At 41.0% G+C, this 25650-nt stretch overlaps 1 protein-coding gene across 1 annotated transcript in view; it reads right to left on the bottom strand.

Moving 5' to 3' along the window:
* Positions 1–25650, bottom strand: part of lrpprc (leucine-rich pentatricopeptide repeat containing) — a 68594-nt gene that overhangs the window by 17779 nt on the left and 25165 nt on the right. Inside the window, exons 23-28 of the mRNA XM_036573838.1 lie at positions 19749–19956; positions 15144–15268; positions 13226–13332; positions 4878–4946; positions 4707–4797; positions 2310–2452 (exon numbers count right to left, since the gene is read on the bottom strand). Of these exons, the coding sequence (XP_036429731.1) occupies positions 2310–2452; positions 4707–4797; positions 4878–4946; positions 13226–13332; positions 15144–15268; positions 19749–19956 (743 nt within the window). The remainder of the gene's footprint in view (positions 1–2309; positions 2453–4706; positions 4798–4877; positions 4947–13225; positions 13333–15143; positions 15269–19748; positions 19957–25650) is intronic.

Genomic DNA, 25650 nt, shown 5'->3' with positions numbered 1-25650 from the left:
TGTGCTGCTCTTATTGGCACAAAAAGAACAAACAACAGAAAGAAACAAAAAGGGTGCATCTCATTTCTGTGTGCATGTATCTAATTTAATGAGTAAGCAGGCTGCAGTGTGACTGCTCTACCACTCAACATGGAAACAGCATTACGCCACATGGCCCTCTGGGTAACTGTGTTTTCATCACTACACTCCATCCATGGCATACAACAGGCCAAGTCCTCAAACAGCCAACATATGGAGGCATTTAGACACTGTGACCTTGTGTCTGCATTAACTGCAGGCATTAATTCTGGGATTTTGTTAGCATCATCCTAAAATCCAATTACATCTTTTAATGCAAAAAGCGAGGATTAAGAGCCAAGCTGACGGCATAGCCAGCGTGTATATCTTAGTGTAGTAGAGCTTGGAACATCTGGGATCGGACTGACTGTTCACGTCAGATTTGGACAGCTTCAGACATCATTCCTCAAACGTCCCATCAGGCTCAGGTCAAGTTCAAATGTCATGTTTGAGTTTCTCATAATCCATTTCCCACCTAAACGGTAATTCCAATGATTTTTCTAAATGTCTGTAGAATTTGATAGTTGAAACAAAGTCATTCAGAGTGGTTTGATGTCAAATGGCTGTGGAACCATTGTGTGAAATAGTAAATAAACTTGACATAAACGAATCAGGGGTTATTGATGTCTACAACACAAATATAGTCATTATATTTACTATCCAAAATGACCAATAAATCTACATGTCCTCTGGCTTTCATATGTAATGTCCATAATAAAAAATTAGTGGTAAATTTATGGGGGTGGAAATTGTGTAATGGCTTTCTGTGAGAGAGATTTTAGAGGCATTAAATTCTTCATACATCTTGTTCCTATCACCACTACTGTGAACAACTCTGACAAATTTCCTCTAGAATGGTCACATCAAACCACTCTACATGACTTTCAACTTAATTTAGTTATGAAAAGAATCGGTATAATCCCCCTTTAACAAATTGTGGCTTGCATTTACGCTGCTTTCATTTTTCTCCCTATTTGACTCCCCTACTTCCTCCTTCCTTCAAACAATTCTTAATCTGAATTAATTAATCTTAATCTGACATTCTGGAGTCACTGTCTTCGTTAGGAAGAAGATCAACCAAGCATGCTTCATAATAAAACATAGCTTTTTCAAAATACAAACTTCTGGAATGTTGTTTGAAGTAGAGGTCTGCACAACATGGTTTCACCTACAGGCCCCATGTAATCTGCGAGATAATTTTGGGACGGGATTAATTTTAAGGCACTGCGGTCATAGTGAGTTTGATGAAAGGGGTGTGCTTAGACAGTTTTTGGTTACTTGTTTAAGCAGATGGATGGGCAACAGACACGCTGCATGAGTGCCACAGAACAAAATGCGTTAGTAATTATCATGTAATGCATAATTTACACTTAAAATCTAGCTGCATTTAAACACTAGATTTTGCAGAAGTAAGTGGACTTGATACACACTTGAAGTGTGTGGGTGCTGGCATTAAAGGGCTCATATTATACATTTCTTCATGTATTTCATTTTTTTGAGCTTCATTTATGATGTTTGTGTAGGATTTTGTGCCAAAAACTGTCATAATTTATATTTACACGGCCATTTTATTATAGTTAATGCTGATCTAGGTAAACACCTTCTGTTCTGACTAGCTGCCCTATACTGCATCTCACTCAAAGGGCAGTCCAGGCTGAAACACTCCATATAACTTGAATGTAAATGGGTGGGGCTACAGTGCTGTAGACTGAATAGGCAGATATATGTAAATGCAATGGTTTTCATGACATCACAGAAACAATGAAGTCCAAATGTGCTGTTTATACAGCTTAATTTGGCAGCTGAACATACAGACATGATTATGTACTACATCAAACTTTTATTTAAATTAATTTTTCCATGATGGGGGCTCTTTAATAATTAAAGCCATGCAGACCTCTAATTCAAAAAACTCTTGGAAAAAGTGGAACTGAAATCAAATTCTGGATAGTTGTTGACTAGGCTAATTTTTTTATCATGGTTACTGATATGACAACTGCTGCCATAGTTAATGTCACACTGTTGCTATGATAACGGGCGCTACCTTTAGGAACGTGGAGATTTATTTTAGTCTCACACTGGTAGTGGTCACTGGGTTTGTGTCATGCTCAGATGCTAAACTTGGTGCTGTGGGTGGAGTCAGATTAGGTTTGGAAACAATGTTTTCAGGCTGCATACAGGTTCAGACAGAATTTGGGGCCTAAGTAAAGCTCTGCTGTGTAGCACTGGACAAGGCTACTGGGTTATTTTACCTCAGGCACCTCAAAGGGAACCTCCTGGTTGTTGCTCTTGAGGATATCAGCGAGCAAGCGCAGGGTCCGTTCTCTGGGAATAACGTTCTCCTCCTGCATCTTCGTCCACACTGCCTCAGCCTTACGCCAGTCATTTGTGTCCTCTGGAGAAGAAAGGGTAAGAGTGCTGTGTGGGATCCCATGTGGAATAATCACGTACATGCACACACCTGCTTCTACACTTCTCCAATCATTCTGGACCTGATAAAATCTCAATTCTGAAACCTGCTTACTCCCTTAACGCTCCAAAGAGGGAGGCAGCCTCATATGTCCACTATATAATAAAAGAGTGGCACGTTGGAGAGACCACTCACATGGACAGGAGCGAATACTCCCGATGCATCAAAAACATGCACATACTGTGGAACAGGTGGTTGGAGAGAGACTGCACTAGTCAGACTGTAGAATAGAAGATGAGACCTAGGGATGCAACAATAAGTTGTTGACAATTTTGATCAAGCAAAGAGGATTCTACTCTTTTGTCGAAACTACTTAATTCAACTGTTGAGATGTTGATAACTCAGCATATTCAATGTGAAATGGTGCATCACAGAGGTACAATGATAGTAAACAGTAAACCCTTAATGTGTTATGTGAGTTTTATACGTAATGTTAATAATGATAAAACAGTTGTAAACCTGAGAAAAACGTTTTCCGTTTGGGTATAATTTAGCTTTGCATGTACCTCTTCACCATGAATGGATTTTAAAAACATTTTGGGCCAGACAGCAGGGTGGTGCACACTGAGTGCTGGGATAGGCTCCAGCACCCCCCGTGACCCAGATGGTTTAGATCTTTATTATCTTTATTATAAAATTATGCCTTTTTTTTAAACTTGGAATTCCCCTTTAAACAAAAGTGCCTACAAACCTGTATAATGTTTATACGACATGTGGTCACTCCAATAACATGCCTGATGTATGGACCAATAAAATGGTTCAAAATTGGAATAAAATCCCGAAAAGTACTCTTTACTGACAGCCGAGTAAAGCTCAAATTAAATACTCAAATTAAACGTAGATATTTTTCAAATATGGGTCTGGAGGTGATTCCCCTGAGGGAGGGTAGTGAGTGAGATTCACTGCATCGAGCAGGAGTTTCTCTTTCTGTTTGCCTCTCAAAAAATAAGCACACTCACAAACACACACACAGACAATCTCTCTGTTGGAAGCTATTTCCAACCCTCAGTTTCATGCTGGGAGAATAATCAAGTGCTGAGAGGCTAAATGTGTGTCTGTGGGCCTCTGAGACTTCACTTCTATTAGACACACATACACAAATATACAGCAGATGCGCAGTGCTGCTCCACTGAAGGGGAAACGACCAACGTCTTGCACATACATAGATTTTGCACATCAGATTGATTCACTAACCTCAGCCTAGGGATGGGCGATACGGCAAAATTCAGCAAAAGTGTTTACATGCTAAATGTACTGACAATATCCGCAAACTGTTCAGAAACACTACTTTGCTGTAATTTATCATGATAGCGATAAAATATTGCCATTTTGCCCACTGCCCATTGATTTAACTCCCATTGATTTGACGTAATTCTCAGTAACTCTGTATATTTTGGTAACAAAAAAACTTACAAATCACTTTGAAAGTTCTCATTGCAAACACAGGTGTTCTTCAGATCATTCTGTTTCTTCTTTTAATGACACTAAAGTGACTTGCATGCTAACAGCACCCCCAGGAGACCCTTCAGACTGCTAGACAGGGAGTCACATGCTTTACACATGCTTTACCACAACACGGTATTTTCCATCAGTATACCAGAGTGACACTGGAATCAGCTTTAGATGTGTTTTGTTCATTTTACAACTTCTTAATTTTGTAAGTTTTAATATTATGTAGCAAAGAGTTTACGTTTTGTAGTTTCTGTTCTCTTTTTCAACATTGCCATTATGAATGCTATTGCTATTATACATGCCTTTAAAGCATTATCAGCATATCGTCGCAGTCTAAAGAAAACCATGTATTTCCATTTTAGTTGATTTTTAGTTTTCTGCATCATTTGAACACTGTTGCTGTCCTTTACACTGTGTGAAAATTTCATGATGAATGGAGAAATAGCAATGCTCTAAAATTACTTAGAATAAAATATCTTTATATCGACTTACATTAAAAGTAAAGAACATTTTGCCCTCTCTTGTAAAGTTACCATTTGGGAGATACTAGTTTTTCACTGCACAGCAATATGTTACATGTATTCAAACGTATAAATAAAATAGCATTTTATATATAAAATAGCTAATTCTTTCTATTTTTGTTTTTTAATTTTCGGCTGAGTGTGTCTTGAATTTTAGTTTTAAGAATTTTCATTTCGGTGCATCAGTAATTTAAACACACACTTACTGCAGAGGCGGAGCAGGTAGTGGTACATCTCATCTCTGTCGCACTCAAACAGCTTTGATGTCATATCCACCATGTTCTCCAGAGCCTCCATCTACAGAAGGAAAATGACACATTGAGTTTTAGTACATGATTGTATAGGAGAGTGTGTGTTTATAAGTGAGAACATCTTACCTGCTGGCCTGTAATGCACTTCTCTGCAAACCACTGCAGTCTGCCAGGTCTTGCTCTTAAACCAGGAGTCTGTGAAGGAGAACAATTCAGCACAACTTTAAGAAAAGTACATTCCTGGCTTGTATCTGCAACTACTGTAACAAAAACAAATCTCTCACAGGTGAAAATGATTCTTATTTAAGAGCAACCAATAGGACTTCAGAATATATAACTGATTTATGCACCATTTTAGAATGTACTTCCTGTAAAAGCCATGACTCAACATTAAAGTTTACATGGATGACCAACCAGTTTTGGTGTTTTATATATATATATATATATATATATATATATATATATATATATATATATACACATACATACATACACACACACACACACACACATATATATATCAACGTTACGTCTGTGCATGAGACGAGGTGAGGCCATGTGCATGTTTATGCTTGCAGATACTGCGAAACAAGTGAAATATACTATAAATTTGAACATTTCATTATAACTTATATAATTATATAACTTAGTTACGCCATGCGTTGACTTTAAAAATGGCAACCTTATTGTCTTTTTCAGGTAAACAAAACTTGCTGCCTTAAACTTAACCTTGAGCAATGAAAACGCTGCTGTGCCTAAACACTCATACCAGCACCACACACTCTTAAATTTTCACTAGCTCATCACTGCTGTGCTGAGAATAGTCCACTATCTAAATAATATCTGGTTGCTGGTGGTTCTATGGTGCCCCCTTTCTACTGATGGCTAGGGTAGAGGGTGGCTGACAAACTGTACAGCAACAAATGTGCTACAGTCAGTAACTGTAAAACTGCAAAGAGCACCTTTATGGCAGGTACACCTGGTTAAATGAAAACAATTGACAAAATCATACTGATATTAAGAAATAAAACTGGTGCACATACAAAACAGAAAAGGCAGAGAGGAGTGACTGGGATGTCTTCTGTGCTTTAGTCATACTAAGGCTGAGAGGCCTTTCTTAAACTCTCTCTCTCTTTCTCTCAATCTGTCAGAGCACAAGATCCTCATCCCTCAAGACTGCTGTCCTCTCACAATATCATACTAGTGGCATCAAACAGCACCAAAGCTGGAGAATTATATTCTTACACAACAGCCCCTAGGACAAATTAAAATTCACTCTTCCCCCTCTCTCCCGTAATCTTCTTTAGAGGAGTTCAACTGCTATGAAGTCCCTTTTTTGCTACTTTCTGCTAAAAATGTTCCATCAGCCTCCAGGCCTGTTGCCCAGCCTGGGCCAAATCTCAGAGCAAATCCAGAATGATGAGAACCTCCCCCTCCAAGAAAACACACGACACTATCGTGTCACTTGGATGGCTGACCAATCCTCAAAAGAACAACTAGGTCAGATCATTAAATCTGTGGTCTGCAGGAGTAAGACGCACAAACATGCATTAACCCAACACACGTCTAAGCATGGGCTTCTCAAGCCCTCGTGCACACAGACACACACACCAAGTCTACTAGATACAGATTTGGGTTCACAACACTATACAGTGTTATTTGTTTATAAGCAATTAATTAACAATGTGTGTTTAATAATGTCGTCCATAGTCTCTCTTTGGAGTGGTCAGAGAAAAGAGAAAAACTAATGCAGACCCCTACAGTACTGTCCAAAGGTTAGAATCACTTGTCATATTAATTATTAAAGAGTTGAAATCCAAAATGCTGCATATCCATTTGTAACAACATCGCATATAAGCTTTTGAAAAGAATTACAACAGAAACAAAATGGAAAAAAAAATGGTTGCTGTAATGAAGGTGGTATTAATATAGACATAGACTAATTTCTTGTATGTATAAAGACCACCCTCAATAACGTATATCATGAATAAAAAATGGAAATTATTAAAAGCAGTCTATAACACACTTTAGAATGAAACCCTTCAATTACTGTTATTTTATTCAATAATAACTTCAACAGACTGATACTACCTTACAATACTGTAAGAGAACAGTTCCTCAAACTTATGTATTCTCATAAAAATGACCAATTAATCAATGCTAATCAAGAAGGTAAAATTTAATCCATTTTCTAATCAAGTATTTTTGTAATCAAGAATTTGCACTTTATCACAGAACTGTGACAGCCCTACTTCTTGTAATGAACAGTCCTGCATCTATTGTGTTTCCTTCCTTCGGCTGTGAAGCTCGGTCATTACTAAAAGTATTCTCATCTAATTCATACCTTGCAACCTTGCAGTAAAAAAAACAGGCACACACAGTCTCAACACAGGTCACACACTCTCCTGAGCAGTTACACATCGCTTTCCTTTAGTGCTGCTACACAACCATCTTAATTACACCAAATCGTTTACATTCGTTTCACTTAATTACCTGCTATTATTAATAATCTCACAATTACACACAACAAAATCACCTGCAGAGCACTCAATCGCTGCACTTACAGCCCCTATCCGGGCCACAACTGATGTCTGCATCTGCCAATGCTACTTAGATATCACTGCTTTTAATTAGCCAGTGGAAAATTGAGGAGTGGCCCTATATTAAATGCCACATCCTGGTCAAACAAAAGGGGCTTTTGACCCTGCGGTCGGCCATGAGGAGACCACTCCTGGTTCTGCTAAATGAGCCTCCATTAGCGCAAATGTTGAGAGCGTTTATGTTTTAAGGGGTGGGAAAAGTTCAGAGATGAAAACAGTAAGGGGACTACACCTTAGAGTAAGCTAGGAGTAGAACTGGTAACTGGCTTTCATTTAGGTTAAAGTGGAATTCCACCTTTTTTTTTTATTTCTCCATCATTAAATGTTTAAAATGTAAACACAGTCATTCAGAGTGGTCTGGTGTGAAAGACTCCTTTCTAGAGAAACTTAACGAGTCAGTAAGTCATAATTCACAGTAGTGGTGACAGGAACCAGACGTCCACCTCTAAAAGCTCCCTCACAGAAAGTCATCACATGGAATAGTTATGCATACACTGCCTGAGACATTGTTTTAGGATAGTTTTAAAATATACTTTTAGCATCAAGATTATTTTTCCATTTATTCATGGTGGAGGGGTACATGCAGGCTGTTGTAACGCAAAGTAGTCCCCAAAGAAAACTTATGCTGTGTCCAAAATACTACCATACTAAATAATGTGTTAAAACTAGTACGTCACCTTTAGAAGTGCATTCAGTAGTTTAGAGTATAGAGTATGGTAGTATGCAGTTTTGGACACAGCTTTAGTTTTCCAGTCTTCCCACTGTTACACAATCATCAAGATTCCGTATGAAAGCACAGATGACACGTGTAGGTGGTTTTGGATAGTAAATAAAATGGCTATATTTGTGATTTGCACAATGAACAGGAGTGCACAGAAAAATCTGAGCTTAAACTTCTCAAACTTTTAAAATTCTCTCCTTAGTTTTCCAGTTTTGCCCACTGTTTCACCATCAACATTCCCCATGAAAGCTCAGAAGACACATGAAGGTTCACTAGTGGTTTTGAATAGTAAATAAAATGGCTATATATGTGTTGCAGACATACCGATTCCTGGTTCCTATCAGCACCACTGTAAAGAAATCACGAGTAACTTTTTTTTTTTTTAACCAAATTACTTTCAGCAATGAAACCGGTCTTACGACAAGTATTTTTCAGCAGTGGTTTCAATATTACAAATGGATTTTTACAATCATAGACGTACAATCCACCAGCCTCTTAACACTAATCCAATGAAATCAGGCACATCAATGGATGCTAATCGTTCACTTGTTTCATGTTAAAAGTATCCAACTGCTCAGTGACGCACATGACCTGTTGAGGTGCACAGCATGGGATCAATCTTCCTCCACCAGCAATACATAAACCCCCTCGGCCATACTTATATTCAGGGCAAAACTAATACGCTAAGGCTCTAAGAGAGATTGACACTTGAATCCTAAACCATCAAAGAGGCAAAGCTGCTGGAGAATACAGCGTCCTTAAGTGACCATCGATAGCTTATCGGCTGGAGTAATACCCAAGAGCCAGGCAGGAGGAATTATCATGATCCGGTGTATATTGAAACAGAAGCCAAATGGCATCGCCTAGATCCCTCAGAACTCTGTGTAGCATGGCAGACAGCATCTTAGCTTGTTCACCCAAAGCCCCTTACTGATGGAGCTTTTAATACACAGGCTCAGGTCTCTGCCAGACTATTGGAAAAGTAATACAGAACAAAGGCCTAACGGTATGACGAAAAAGGCTCATATAGGTACACATTTACACATCAGTGCTGCAAAACGTGGACAAAACTCTACATTGGAATTATATTACAACTATAGTGGCAACAAATATTTGACAAAGTTGACTACATCGATTATAAAATTTGTTCATGTGGATTTCACTACTGATGCATTATTTACTAAAAATTACTAAACAATATTTAAAACTAAGGAAGTGTTTCACAGAAGCACAAAAACAATGAATAAATGAAACAAAAGCACCAGGCGGCAGATTCACGACAGTTTTCTTTAGAAAAAACTTAGATTCTTAAGACACTAAGAAGTTCATTCAAAGAACTCTCTGCATGATTCTGTAGGGTTCTTTGCATTGTAAAATGACTCTTCAGACTGATGCAGAATGTGCTACAGACAGTTCTATATAGAACCTTTTCGAAAAGGGTTCTTCTGTTGTTACAAGCTTGAAACTGTAACAATTGAAGAACCCTTTTGGGTGCTATATTGAACCATTTTCAAAAAGGTTCTATATAGAACAATCTACAGCACATTCTTCATCAGTCCAAATAACTCCTTTACAATGCAAAAGAACCTTTTAATCATGCAGAGGATTCTTTGAGTGCTCATGGTTCTATACAGAACCATTTTCTTTACTCTTTTCTTTACACTCTTTTTTAAAAGTGTAGAGGTGACTGAGGACAAAACAGCCAACAGGGGAGAAAATTCGGTAGTTGCGAGGGACGAGGATGAGGAGCAGCAATAGGCAGCGAATGAGTTTGATAAATTTAGATGATCACCTCAACTCAGCCTGAGATGAGTGCAAGTCCAACGTAAGTTTAAGAACATACCTAAGAACAATGTTTTCTAGAATAACACTTGTTCTTAGAATTATCCTTAAGCTAGGAGTTAAGAAAAAACGAGAAAAGTTATTTGAAGAAAAACAATTTTCGCGTCCCTTTTTTCTTCAGAACGAAGTTAAGACAAAAAAAAAACACATTTAATAAGATTTTCTTTAAGACACTTTCTTGAATCTGGCCCCAGATTCCTAAAAGGTTTTGTGCTCCTGCTGACGGAAGTGGTTTAGCTATGTAGTCTAGATGGCTAATATCAGCCAACTAAAGGTAGCGCTGGGCTACATATTAGAAAACCATGGGGAGATGAATATTTCAGTGACGTTAAGTACAGTTAGTAAAAGTTGGTAAAATTAATGCCACGCTGAGCAATTCAAACGAAATTCACTATTTAGCTTCTGGCTAAAGAGCACTGGTGCTCCTAATCTGAAATGAACAGGTGCACACAGAAAAAAAATCTGAGCACCATCTTAACATGAACTTCTTAAAATTCTCTCTTCTTCCTTTATCCTCCTGTCAGTCAGAGACGATGTTTAATTTCGCAATCAGATTATTCCTATATCTGTCCAAGCTCTTACCTTCACAATACCTGAACAACATTAGAATCATTTTCAGTCATTCAGGATTTATTATCTTCTTTTCTTGTAGTTTCCTACATTTCATCTGTGTTCCTGTCTTTTAGTGTATGTTCTTGTAACTTTGGTCTGCAAGTCTGTTTGCTGGACAGGTGTTTCTTACTGTAATATCTGGATAGTTTCACATTTATTGAAATAGTTTTTTTTATGACAACACATTGTGGTGTCTGTTAATAAGACTTGCTGAAATTAAAGGATAGTTAATCTTGCTAATCTGGCTAATTTGGGAATTTAAAAACTGTCAACGTTACTGAAAATCTGTTTTAGAGAGACGGTACTCACTGGTAAACTGAGCCAATTGATCTGACCGCCTAAAATTGTGAGAATACCCTCCACTGGATGTGTGTATGTGCAGCCCTGATGCTACAACCTTGACAGCAAAAAGCATTTTCCCCTAGTTTTAATTTCTCAGTGCTGTTAAATTAAACACTCCATTCAGGAGATTTTTCCCGTTGTATAGGAGGGCCATTTAACCGCTGTTTGTACAAACTCTGTAACCACTGAGATTCACATTCACTGACGTGAGACGTCACACAAGGCACAAGACAAGTCTTACAATAAAATCAGTAGCTATCTAAATGAATTTAAATTAAACCGTTAGACAGCTACGCAGGTTAGTTTGGCAAGATAAGTAGCATTTAAGGCCAGCTGCACAGACTGTTAAAAAAAATCTGCACATTTGTATTCATGCATAATGAAGTAGTTGGCTACTGGGGTCAAAATCCATTCTCTCATGGATGCTCGTAAATCAAAATTCTGGTCACATTTTTATTTTTTTTAAGAAGGAATAAAAAGCATTTGGCTCACACCGTAGTGTAATAATAAAACCAGACCAGCTGATTAGTCAAAAAAGCAACAGCATAACCTGTTACAGAAGTAAATGTTAACTGCAGCTTGAATTGTATCACACTGCAACTCAACACATTAAAATTATTATTACTAATTATTAGTTATCCCTTAATGTGAGTTAGTTGAAGATTGGCCTGTAACATTTTTGACTAAAAAGATTTAAGTTTGCTGGGTCACTGGAATGCCTTGATTCATTCAAACAAGCATAGAACCAGAAACTCTTTTGGAGTGAGTGAGACTGGTCAGGATATTCATAGCACACAATAAAACATTAAGCTACTGGCTCATTTACACACTGCAGCACTTAGAATCGTGATGGTCAGTATCATGATACTAAACAAATCATGTATTGTGCAGCCCTAACCAGTATATACAAACAAGGACACACAGTGTTGATAATGAGAAGCACCAAGAGCTATCTGAGTGCTAACAGTGCCCTCTGTGAAGAATCTTCATCTGTTAAATGTGAGTGAATGAGTGTGTAAGTGACTGAGTTAAAAGGCCGGCCCATGAAGTGCTTTGCATCTAAAAATCCACCTTTATAAGAAGCCTACCCCCCCTCAAAAAAAATGCACACTGAAAAGACAATGCATGTAGTTGAATCAGCAGAAGCAGCTTCCTGACTGGCAAGTGGACCAGGTCCCGCACGGCACCACTGAAAGAGACTAGTAGTGTTGAATTAGAATGCTTGGCTAATTGAACATCTAAATGCCTTTGTCTAGGCCGCTTCACATCGAACGGAAGGACTCATGAGACTTTTCTGTCTGCAGAAAGACATCCTTCAAAACTCTTCATAAAAGAAGTGCTCAAAAGACATTAGGCATCTCAAAATCAGTCGTGTACTGGAAAGAGCTCTGTGAAGCTGAAGGACGTGACATGGGAGTGGACGGAAGCAATCCCACCAGACTATTAAGAACAAGCACAGTATGCAAGAAAAATCCATTTGCAATGTGCTCATCTTACTAACAGCCCATAGATACAAGCCTGGGTAAGACTTTTTGTGTGGACTGTGTATGTAGCTTAATTACATAAAGTTTTTTGTCAGACATTTTTTTTTGGTCATTTTTTCCAATTTTCTACACAAAGTAGTAACACTGAATTCCACTGGATAGCTCTCCCCAGATCACACAATACCACGAGTGCTCGGAGGGTGAAGGCTAGCACATCCTCCGAGAAATGTAAAGCCCGCCACTGCATCTTTTAGAACTGTTGCTAATGCAGCAACAGTGGACAGCTAAAAGCTCAACACAATTGGAGGAGAGCAGTAACCGCCACTTTTGCCAGATCCTGGCCACGGATGGTCATCTAACATCTTACCTTATGTTGGCGACTAAAATATAGGGAGAAGTTTATTTAAAAAAACATAAATAAATAAAAAAGCATCCCGTGTCCCTTTGCATATGACTGTATACACACCTATTTAATCCTAGTCAATGTTTATTAGCAATTCTTCTGTCAACACAAACCACAAAACAACTACTACTATAATAATTATAGTACTGCTATAACTACATACTGTCACAAATACATAGTAGCTTAAGGCCCCCTGGTGCCAAAGAATTGCTGTGCGAGTGAGCAAGTCTCATTTGTGAACACCTGAGACACAAAGATGAACACCTCTTACTGAAATTCAGTAAGGTGCATCTGTTCGTGTTGCCTCTTTTATAACCACATACACTGTTCTCCTCTCCACCTGCTTGCTTTTCTGTGTGGTATGAATGGCGTCAGTTGAGCTTTGGGCCCAATGTAATTTAAAATCTGTGCGGCAGTAATTAAGCGTCTTAAATAGCTGTGTGCTTCGGACACAATAACGGCAGTCCCACCTCAATGATTTTGCGTGCTTCCCTGTAGCGGCCTGTCTGCATGAAAGCGAAGAAAAGGTCGTACAGCATCGTCATCTCGCCACGCTCCTGGCTCACGAAGTCCATGGCTGCCCAGAGAAACAAGCAGAGAGAGGAAACACACACATACACACTTATGAGTACATCAATTGTAGGAACTCTTTTCTCCAGTGGTTTTTGTCGCTGCTCTCTTTCTGTGGCGCTAAGTCGGCAGGCTCAGGCTGTGCAAACTTCTTCAAAAGAGCAGCCTCAGCAGCGCAGCACTCAATGCAATCACACTCAATCAGGCTGCAGCTAGGTGTGCTGGTGTGTGTGTGTGAAGGAGTGTGAGTGAAGGTGTGCACATGTGTGAGTGAGAGACAGAGAGGGGGAAGCCTTCAAGCTTGAATAAAAACCATGCCTTCACATACTGGGCAGGAAGCGTGCGGGTATTCACGTGTGTTCATATGTCCAGGGTGATGGGGGGCATTTCAAATTGCTTCACTTGCATGCAATACATACTGCCCACTCATACAATGGAAGCCTTGTGCTGTACTTCACTTCAATCTGACAGTGATTGCATCTCAATACAGTGAACAGAGCAGGGAGATAACTCTACAAGGCTGAACTGATCTGCTCTTAGACTTTCTAAAGCCTGCTATTCATACTACACACACTCTGACTGGGTCACTTAAAGTGGACTCATGCTTTTGTGTGTGTGTGTTTGGGGAGTGACTATGGGCCTGTTGTGTGTCTAGACAAGAGTGGATAAGGTTATGCGGAGGGAGGGCTCCGGGTGCTGATGAGTAGAGTGGTCCTCCACCCCAGCCAAAGGTCTTACACCCTTACTCTCCAAACACACTCAGCACCAAACAAAAAACATGAAGCCCTCTCCATGCCCCCTACAAGGACACAGACTATTAAAAACATGATCGTATAGGTCCTTCAGCTTGACCCACAGCAGCCCTGCGATGTCTCTCTGCTTCTTTCTCTCACACACACACTTCATGTGACCATGTATCAGAGTGGACATGAAAACTCATGAGTAGTGAAAAAGGTGACAAGTTCAGAAACCAATTCGCTGTCACGGTGCCCAGTGGCATCATGTGCAGGACAAACTTTTTAGTGATTTTAACATGGATTTCTGGTGTATTCTCAGACAAAAATACAGGGGTAATTGCAGTGGAACTATTTACTTAAATGACCAACAACTACACAAATAAGAGACGCGCTGAAAAATTGTAGTTTTGTGATATTCTGTTACAAATCAGGATTAAAGTCAATGAGACCCATTATAAATTATAAATAAGAGCGACTTACAATTTGATCATATTACACAGGTAGGTGAACGGAGTGTTAGGAGTCCTGCCCAAGGACTCTTATTGGTATAGCATAGGATGTAGGGGATCGAACCCCAGTCTACAGCGTGGGAGGCAGAGATGTTACCCACTACACTACGTGAAACTACAGTTAAAAGCTAGACAGTCGCTTAGCTCTCAGGAAGCTGAGTGTTTTCATCACAAATGATAATTAACAAAAACTTTTTACCCACTGTTCAAAACATACTGACGAAAGAACTTCAGCACTCTGAAAACGTGGCTCTCTTTTCGTGTTTCAGTAACATTATCATAGGCCTGACAGGGCAATAAAAAATATCTTTTGGCAGCAGAAACTTTTTGGAAATTAAAAACTTAAAATCGACACGATTCGTGTGAACAGTACATTCAGCATTTAAAACGGTGAATTTTGCCAAAAGGTGACACGTTTGCATGTATGAGGACTTATTTCTCTTCACATTTCCTACTACGTGATACACAGTCCCATGTATCGGTGTACCAGTCTCAATTTTTCCCTTAAAAACCAACTTTAATACTTGAACTCAGTATAACGGCCAAATATCAATCTGATATTCTTGTCTTACCTTTCTGCAGTAACTCAGTATCTCCTTTCTCCACAAGGCCACTGATGATGTCGTGGATTCGTGGAAGTTGTTTGTACAGTTTATGGCTCTCCATAGTAGCTTCCAATGCTCCTGTCAAGTCCCCACTGATACATCACAAATGCGCACAAACACACACACACACACACACACACAAACACACGGCCATTAATCCTTCAGTCTAGACTAACGTTTCTTAAGCATTAAGACCACTGCTTCTCTTAGAAAACTTTAAAAAGTGTGTTGCATAGATTGCTGGCAACAAGCTTCACAGGCTACAAGCATTCATGAGTGTAGCACTCATGATCCTTTATGGGATACTGCTGCCAGCGACCACTTCCTTGCCAACCACCGGCAGTTAAAAAACAGGCCTAAAATTTTTTACTTTGTTTACTTTCTGAAAGAGCCCAACTTTGGCGTTTTGATGTTTACAAAAAGATGGCCATTTTAGTCACTGCAGTCATTGACAGGTCAGCTGAGCACTGAACTGACATCAAAAGACAGGCAAGTACACAAAAATATCCTAAATAAAACAGCAAGCTTTGTCGAGGATAGTAGCTAAGTAGCTTTGGCAGTCGTAAAGTACATTAAAAGCAGCTGGTGTCATTATATGATGGTGTTGAAATGTAATAGTACACTTCAATTGTGAAGACACGTGACATTTAATGGTGCAGGAGTGGTGGCTTGCTATTAGAATGGATGTAGCAATGTTCATATGTCAACTCCTTAATGACCTTGCAATTCAGAGGATCCAGTGACAGTGTAAAAATGAATACAGGACAAACTGTACTGGGCTTGGAAACTGTGTATCACAGGGTGTGATAGCGGTGATTTTCAAAAATCTCATTCATTTCTGACCTCAGGGGTCTATGTGGCTTGGAGGAACAAAGCTATTTATCCTTGTATGACTGGCATCTGGCACCTGAAGTTGTTTGAGTGACTGAGTTTAAACATACTTTAAATCTGAACTTACATCTAGGGGTGGGAGACATGACAAAATATAACATTACCAATTTTCACAATACATTTATCACCAAATTTATTTATTCAGGAGGTTGCAAAAAGTCACTGTTGCAAAAATAAAACGATAGAGGAGCACAAGGAAAAACCTAATTGTAAAAATAAATAAATATAATAAATGCAGCTTGTTACTACAATTTATTCACTTACCACCCACTGGTTGCTGTTTACAGACTCTATTGTTTTATGATTGATGCATGTGTTCAGTGTTCTAGAAGTTCTGAAGATACTGAGATTCTCTTATGTGGTGATCCCTTTCAGGCTATCATACTGATGCTCAAAACGTGTAACACAAGCAGGTGTAAACAGGGTCATATGTATGAAAAAGAACTGGAAGACAGTGTGAAAGCAACATAGACTTCTGACTCTTGCTGTTGAGGTGTTCTCTGTTAAGAAAAAGAACTGCTAATGGGATTAGTGGATGGATGATAGGGATTTCTGGCAGGCCCACCCACTCATTTCTATAGTAGAAAAACTGGAGATACTTTCAACACTCGAAAGTGATACAATTCAGAACTCTCATATCAGAATGTACCTACAGGGAGGCCAACAGAGCCAATTTGTTATTCAGGAACAGAACACATGAAAACATTCTCTCGGTAAGGACGTGGCCTTAAGGTCAGTAGCCTCTCTCAACTCTGCGGACCCCACCTTCCTCTGGCAGTCGCTCACCTCTCGCCCTCACCCCCGACTGGGCTGTTTGACAGAATAAGGCAACAAAATTAGATCTACTCGGCGTGCTCTGTTTCCCTCTCTCCCTCTCCCTGCCTAACAAAGAGCTCAGTGCTCGTCTGACAGAGGGCTGACTGAGGAATAAAGTGAGGGAGCAGACGAGAAAAACACCACTCCAATCGCTCTATTGTGACTGCAGTGGCAGCCATCAAGTGATTGGGTAATTACCGTGCCAATCACGCGGAGGTCAAAGCAGATAGGGCGCCGGTGGGGAGGGGGCAGCCGGGGTGCGAAAGTGAACCAGTGAGGTTTTAACAGGTATAATTTCTGCGGCGTTTGCGACCCTTGAGATTATACAGCGGGGGCCAGGGGAATGCGGTTCGGACAGGGGTGACCTTGGTTTGGGTTGAATGGGAGGAGAGGAGGAGTTCTTTGGGGGACGGACAAAAGAAGAGCAGTGATTGAGCCTGGCCCGTGACGACACCTCTCAGGCAATCGCGCTTAATTGAAATGAAGAGCGGCAATATTATTCATCAAGCGGGAGTCAAGAGCCAATTCAAATACAGACGCGCGCGCTAACCGAGCAACGGACTCAAGAGACAGTGAGAGCGAGAAAGAGAGACAGACACACACATTAACCTGTTTAGACAGCTGCGTTATTAAAAAAGTGAACAAAAGTTTTAATCGAAAAAAAAAAAAAGTTTATTTGCTGTGGAAAAGAAAAAAAATTGATGTTACAGAGCTCAAAAATAATACCTACACCTCACAGATTTCTCCCTCAAATGTCCATTTCACTCCTAAACTAACCTTCCGTTTCAAACTAAAAGGGAAAGAGCAACTTTTAAGAGATAGATTCAGAACCATCAATATGATATGAAGCCCCTCAAACCGCAATTATCCCCCACCCCCTTCAGAGCCCACTACTAACCACCCCATGCGAGTGACTAAGCCTCCCCAGGAAAAAGGCGCAAAAAAAAAGCAGAAAAAAAAAAAAGACTTAACCATGTTGAAGGCTTCATAATTTCCCTGGATACAATTTAGCTGTCACTGGCGTTCAGCCTCACTGCAACATGTACCCGTTAATGTCACCAACTTTGCATGTCAAGCACTTTCCAGCCAATTAAGTCGCAGGAGAATAAAAAAAAGAAGCATGAGTGAGTGCTTTGCGCAAAGAACCTGAAGAATTAGACAAGAAAGCACGTTTCATCCCTTCTCCCCTCCTCTCCATCTCTCTCTCTCGCCCACCTCTTCTTTTGTTCTGCAGACTGGCATCCATGTTATCATCCATTCTACGTATTCTCAAAGAAGGAGACCACTAAATGGGTGGGGTGTATAAAAAAAAGGAGGGAAGAAAAACATGGAAAGAGAGAGTGTGTGTAATACAGAGGGGTGACACCAGGATTTGCGATCTATGCTTGAGTTTCATACTCGTAGGGCACAGCCACAGCTGTCTAGCCACTTGACAAAGATGTCATGCTAACCTGTATCCCCACTTTTCAGGCTTCCTATCCACTACTTTGCAGATTCTCAAAGGCTCCTCAGACACACGTCTCTGTCAAATGTGTGCAAATGTGTGATTTTTAAAATTATATCTATAAATTATAAAAAAAACCTTGACAGCCCTGTTCTCCTCCCTTCTTGTTGTTACCATTAATATGTCCCTCCCAGCCCCTTCCACAAAAGAAAAGTTCCTGCCACTTCCCTTTGTTCAGCTCATTAGGAGGAGGGTGGGGAGAGGAGGACGGATCAGGAGCGGCGGCCGTGGTCGTCGTGGCGACGTGCTGACGGCTGTCAGAGTTAATCCCATAGAGAAGTGTTCATTAAGTCATTATAGCTGACACGCTGACGAGATACTGACACGCGCGGCTTTGTCCCCCGTCCACACAGCTTTCCAAGACGGGGAAGAGAGAGGGATGACAGAGTAAGAGCGAGAGAGAGAGAGAGAACTAGAGCGAGAGAGAGAGAGAGAGACAGAGAGAGGGTTGACGGGACATGGGAAATGAGAGGGAGACGAAAAAAGGGGCGGGGAGTTACGAAGGGTGGAAAAGTTTGGGGGCGAGGGAGGACAAAAGACTGTGACAGCGCGAGGAGGAAGGACAAAGAGGGAATCAAAAGACAGATTGGGCAGTTCATTTAACACTGAGACTTGCTTTATGAAGTCAGCTGATATTTAATGCAGTAGGAGTACCAGGTTACTTTGGTACGAGGGTACCGGTCTCTCTTCCTGCTTAGTTTTTCCTCTCAAAGTTGTGGACGAGGATGGCTGCCAGTCACCGCGTGAGAGCGTATGTGAGCTTATCTGCCTCTCTGCGGAGAGGCGCCCCGTTCCCCCCTCGTTTCGTCTCACTAATGAACCTGACTTAAATTAGAAAGCTTATCGCGAGCGAGGCAGCAATTAAAGCGCGCGCCACGCCGGTGTGTTTGCGCCACTCGAGTGACAGGAAAACAAACAGTCTTGGAAGGGGCACATTGACTCAAACACCATGTACACCCCTGTATTCCCCCAGCAGGGAGAAGTGCGGGTGGGGGGGGAGGCACTTACGCGCTGCTCTGCATGTCCCCAGCAAATCCAGCAATTAGCACAGGGTGCATAATTAACATGCAAATGAGCTGATCTACTTAAAAGCGGCTCTCGCAAATAGACCTCAATGGAGGCTGAGGGGCGGGGCTGAGGGGCCAAGCTCGGAGAAACGGCGCCTGTTTTCTTTCCCTCTGGTTCAATTTGCATAGAGCGTTTTAGCCAGAAGGCAATGATGGCCATCCATGTCCCTGTAAGCACACATGTGAGGACAAACACAACTGTCCATTTGGTGTTTTGCAAATGCAGGAATTTATCTAAAGGTGTCTCAGGTGCGTCAGGTTCTGAGGAAAGAGTAGGGGTTCATTTCCACTCACCTCTCCAGGTATGCAGTGACCAGCGGTGAGCAGAGATTGCTGGAGGGACTGACCAGGCCCAGGGTGAAGATTGTGTCCTGCAGGCGCCGGATGGTGGTGCTGTCTCCCTTTAAAGCGGCAGAGTTGAGCGTGTGGAATAACAGTGTGACCGTGGTGTCCTTCACCGGCACATCTTTCTCCTTCATCTCCTTCAGAATGTCCACTGCCTCTGAACAGGAGAGAGACAGAGATCTGTGATCAGCTGTGACATTCTTGGCCATTTTTAAAGTGCCTCTAAACAACTGTTCTCTTAAAGCAAACCTTGTAACTGTATAGAAGGAAAAAAACTCACCGTCTATATAGAACTTTAAAAAAATGTAAGGTCTGCTTTAAATTTTGAGTTGATTTATTCGTTATTCAGTGTTTACACAATGTCAAGGGTAGCTGGTGTTTTCAATGGTATGAAACAATAAAAACAAAAAAGCAAAAAAAGTTTTATGATAGCTAATGATATGCATCGTTTTCTAGCAGTAATTGATCACAGAGATTGCCAAATTGCCTCCCAATCACTGTCAATAAGTTTCTCAGATTACTTTACATCAAACCACTTGGAACAATTGCCTTCACATCTCAATGATTCAATTTTGCAGAACTCTTGAAAAACTGGTGGAATTCTCCTTTAACCATGCCTCAGTTCTGGTATGGTGTGGCAGCTCATATACAACCTTCGCCTCCAGGTTAATAGGGAAGGAAGCCTGAAGGAAGGCCCCTTAGGACACAAGAACCTGCTCCAATATGCTGTCATGCTCTCGTCTGCCTGTTCCTCACTCAGTGGGATTAAATCTAAGGCTAGTAGCAGGGCTGTCCCCTGATGGGCCTGCTGCCGCTGCTGATGCATGCTGAAGCCAGCGTGAGAGGGGAGGAGGTGATAAAAGGCCCCTTAGATAATTTCATGTGGGGAAAACAAACCGCTATTAAAACAACATTTTACACCCAGCGGGAATGCAAATGCTGGCGTATAATGCCAATTCGCCGCTAATTGCTACTTGCATTTCTAAACGAGACTACAATTACCAGGCCCCCACAATGGCGGGCTGCTTTTTTTTTCGCAGCTCCCTGCGAAAGCATCCCGGTAAATTATAGGTGTGCGGCGAGTGCCCGCCGTGAACCTGGTGGGCCGCGGTCGCAGGCGTGCCGCCGATCGCCCGCCGTAATGGAAGCTTTTTACTGGGCAATGCTCCCATCTGGCAGGGGCCGGGGGTCCGTCGTTCTCCAGCACCCCAACACCCCCTCCAACCAAACTCAACAGCTGCTTTGTCACCAAGCCAGATAATTAAGATGTGTTTACGCACTGTTTAGAGGCTCGCTAATGGGCTGATACCGATAGGGCCTGTTTGCACCGGCGATACTAATCATCTGAAGCCAAACTGGTGAGAGAAATACAAACGTCCTCAAACAAACATGCACAGAAACTCCTTCAGCTACTTTCAGGTTCCTGTTCAGAAGTGCCTCTCTAGAGCTGTGTTTATGTGCAAGTAAGTCTGTCAGAGCACCCGCTTTCAAATATCTGTTAAATTCCCACCCTTGAAAGTTTTCACCTCACACAACCCAATATAATGTTGACCTAGGAAATACACGCTGTACAAGACTGCAGGTGACTGTTTTATTACATACACGCGACAGCTAATGTGCAGGAACGGAGGAATAAACAGATGAGCTGTCCAGTCCTATACAAGCGTGACATGGCAGTTTTACACAAGCATTTTCTTTCAGTTATGGATCACAGAGGTTGCCAAATTGTGCCCCCCAGAAGCTGTTCGGAAAGTCACGTTTACTGAGAGTGGTGGAAGCTCGGAATAGTATGAACGTAGTAACTAAGACAGCATGAAACGTCTCTAACTGGCTCTAGTGCTAGGGTTCAACATATGATAATGCGAAAAATTGTCACACTAGTTATGTATTCAAAGGATTTTGAGAAAATGATTTAATGCTTCAAAACATTTGTCGATGTACACTATGGAAATGGATATAGTCTGTAATACTTTATAATTGTTGAAAAAAAATTCAGTTTTTCAGTAAATTGTTTCCCGATATCTAAAATGTTGCAAAAACATGCATTTTTAGGAAAAATAATGCATTCATTAAGTGTCATGGGACCATTTTTCATGTTCCTTCCCATTCCTCTTACGACAAACTCAGCAAGAGAGGAAGAGCTGGACTGAAGTGGGGACGAGCATTTTTGAAAGAAATATTGCCACTTTTTAACTCTTACAGAGAGAGATGTCCAGAAAAGGCTACAGTCTTTCTTAATGAAAGGATCTCAAACCCATCTACATGAAAGACAAACTTGATCTCACATGTAAAAGTCCAGATGAAAAAAAGAATATAATAATAATATTAATATTAATAATAATAATAATAAGAAGAAGAAGAAGAAGAAGAACGAAATAAAGAAAATGTTCTTCTCAGGCATTTTTATCAGTAAAAGTCAGTTTCATGGGAACATGCTGCTGGGTAGCAAAACAATTTTAACGCATTTTAATTTTATCACTCAACTTCTGCAGAAGGTTGATGGAAACTTAGCTATTGAGCATACTCTTGATATCAGTACTTAAAGCACTACTGCATATTAATTACAAGGACAGCATAATTATCCCCGTTTAACTTAGTGCATGTGAAAAGCTGCATGTGCACCGCCGAATAAAAGTCATTGTATCAATAGTTTTTGACAGGTATTTTAATAAAATGTCTTGAAATACCAAAAAATAACATTATGATACATCACCCACCCCAACTCCAGTGCTGGCAGTATTTAGCAGTGCCGCACACACAAGCCTACTTTGTCGTCCAAATTCCGGCCTGTCACTTCACTTCCCTCTAATTTTTGTCCTGTTGTTATGCAAATCCATCCCAGCTCTCTGGGCTGAGGAAAATTGACAGGGCAAAAGGTGGGGGGACCAAAGGCAGTAGACGGGTTTAACACAGGGGTCATGCTGAGTGTTCGAGAGGCTGCTTTAGTAAGATTACACTCCGCTCACTCAACACCAGCATTTCTGCCATCAGAGATCTGCAGGAGAGGGGTGTGTTGTATCAGGATCCCAGCAGTCGGTACAGCATGGGACAAGCTATCAGTTTGATTTGGAGCTCTTGTTTAAAGAAAGTGGCATGGCGTGGGTTAACAGCTGGATATGAACTCGAGCGATTGAGGTTAAGTGGCTCGCCGGAGGGCACGGCGGCAGTGATACCCATCAGGGATAAGAACTAACAACCTTTTCATTCTCCAACAGGTCATCACTGTAGTGTAAGTAGTGAATCACGTGGCATTCCCACTAGCTTGAGACAAGAGGTACATTGCAGCACAGAGGCCCAGCGATCCTACAGGATGGTCCTCCAGTTTTGAGACAATTTATTATATTGTGTGTTTGAGCTGTTTGTGCCAAAGCACACCCATGGCTTAACTAAGTGAGTAAAGAGTAACTACAAAATTGACCGCAATCCAGCTGGGCTTCAAAGTAGCACCTCAAGACATTTAATCCCTTAAACCTCTTGCTTATTATTTAGTTATCTTTGGACATCTTCAGTAAATGCTATGAATTAGTAATAACTATGAAACAAAATATGCAAGTGAGGTAGTTCTGAGAATGAGAACATGAAGTGTGAGCCTTCATACATGTCCCACAGGGTTCAAGGAGGTAAAACTGTAGGCCTACTACTCAGTCACTAATCTTAAGGCAGGGCTGAAACATTAATCGCTTTAATAGAAGAAAAAAAAATTCAAAGAGCGCAATTTTTGAATTGCAAGAGCTGCCATTAAGTATAGCCTACATTACAAACAACACTGTCTTTAGTTTTAAATGGGGAAATTTAACCTGGCTGCAGAAGAGTTCAGAAGCAACCAAACACCCATGTGCTGTGTACAACACAACCACAACTAACTGGCAGACTGGCCCCGTATGTTTAGTGTACAAGCTTTAAAGTGGATATGTTGGTTTTCTTGGGTGTAAAACAGTCCTGGAGCTTCATTTATAAAACGTACCTGAATTATATTGTAAATGCATTCTTAAGATAAGTTTCTAAGACAGATAAGATTTTTATGAATCCACCTATTTTCACAAACTGCGTCCTGTTGTTCCTGTGGCACAATCGGTCTGACATTTCCACACCAGGTTGAAAACTTCATCTACGCACATTTTCATGTCAAAGTCACACTTAATCACTACTTAAATATGAACTTCCACATACGTTCATTTTGAGATCGTATCTACGCGTATTAAAGTTTTAGAAATGAGACCCCTGTAGCTTAATTTGTAGAAAAATACTGCAATTTAAATCAGTCACAAAATACAGTGGCTGTTATCAAGGATTCAGTAAATACTACAAACTAACGTCCAAGTTGCATGTGTGAGAGAGAGGAAAGCTAAGGGTTAACCCTTAAATCAGTGCCATCACTGACAAAAACTTAATGCAGGGTGTAACTGTTCATTATTTTTTCACACGTAGCTCATCGGAAGAAGCGGAGAAATATTTACACGAAAACAGTGAACTTGAAATGGATGCCACATTTGTAGTACGAACGTTTTAAACTTCAAATTTGGTTAGAGGTTACTGTTCTAGATAAAGTCTTGTTTTGCTGAAACACACTTCACATTTTTGCCACCTTTGTCATCTGTTGGGATTGAAACAAATAAGCGGTAGACTCGAAACTGTTGACGTAGAACGTGAACTGTAATTCATTAACTTATGCAATTAATCATGTAAGCGTAATTACATGTAAATAACATTCGACAGTAATGACTCAACATCTTGATTAAACTGCAGGCTTACTATTTAGTTATTAATCCTGAGACTTAATACTCGTAACTACTATGAAACTAATGCACAAGTTAAGAGAGCCCATATATGAGGAGGTCAAGAAATATGCACTACAAATGAGGTCACACAGACCCTGCTATGTACTGTCCTGTATATCAGGAGCAGCTGTTTCACACTTGACTGCTGCAACTGAAGGCTAGAAAGATCTGGAAAAAGAGACAGCCCAGGCTTCTCCTGCACGTAATCATGGCCAGTCGGCCAATGCTGCTAAATGGGGCTGAATGGATCGCTGGCTGCTCATGGTCCCAGCCCACCAGCAGATATCACGCATACACAGGAGTAAACAAATATCACACACGTCATTACTCCCCTCTGCTCAGTCCAGGGCCCAAAAAGCTGCTTATGATTCCCCTCCAAAACATGTGGACCTGAGTGGTGAAAGTGGGGAGTAGGGGGTGGAAAAAAGTCAGCAAAACAGAGCTGTTAAAAGCTGGGGCAGCCAGTGCGCGCTGGTGCCACAAGTCATGATCTTTAAGCAGGGCCTGTTGCCGTAGCGATGTGGGCAGTGGCAGAGCACTGAGGTGTGTTAATGCGGGAGACAAGCTGCTGGCGCGCACTGGTGGGCTAATGGCCGCTCGCTCAAGCTGACGGACACATACGCACACGCGCCCGCGTGCACGCACTTCCCCTCATTACACACCCTCGCCTGAATTCACATGCAAATGTATGTGTGTGTGTGTGAGAAACGCTCAAGCACTTTCCCCGACATGATATGCCATTAGTATCAGGACGGATTTCGGTAATTCCGTTAAAGTGGCGCAGGTCCTGTAATTTTCCCCTGCTCGGTGACAGGAGGAATCCGCCGGGAGGGGGGCCGAGAGTGACACACATGGTAAAAAAGGAGCGTGAGTATATATTTTCGCCATCACTGTGTGCACAAAAGCAAAGAGGAAACACTCTTATTGTAATTGTGTCTTACAAGAGCGTGGAGAAATCCACCGTGGAATTCAGATAATGGCTGATTAATGTGGCCGTCCAGAGAGATGGATGTCTAGGGCTTCACGCAATCTTGTACTTATACGCACATACGCCTGCACGTTTGATTTAGAAT

The sequence above is a fragment of the Colossoma macropomum genome, unplaced genomic scaffold (assembly GCF_904425465.1).
Source record: "Colossoma macropomum unplaced genomic scaffold, Colossoma_macropomum, whole genome shotgun sequence".
Lineage (NCBI taxonomy): Eukaryota > Metazoa > Chordata > Actinopteri > Characiformes > Serrasalmidae > Colossoma > Colossoma macropomum.
Note: the sequence above shows the minus strand (reverse complement) of the source record. Positions and strands in the feature narration are given on the sequence as shown.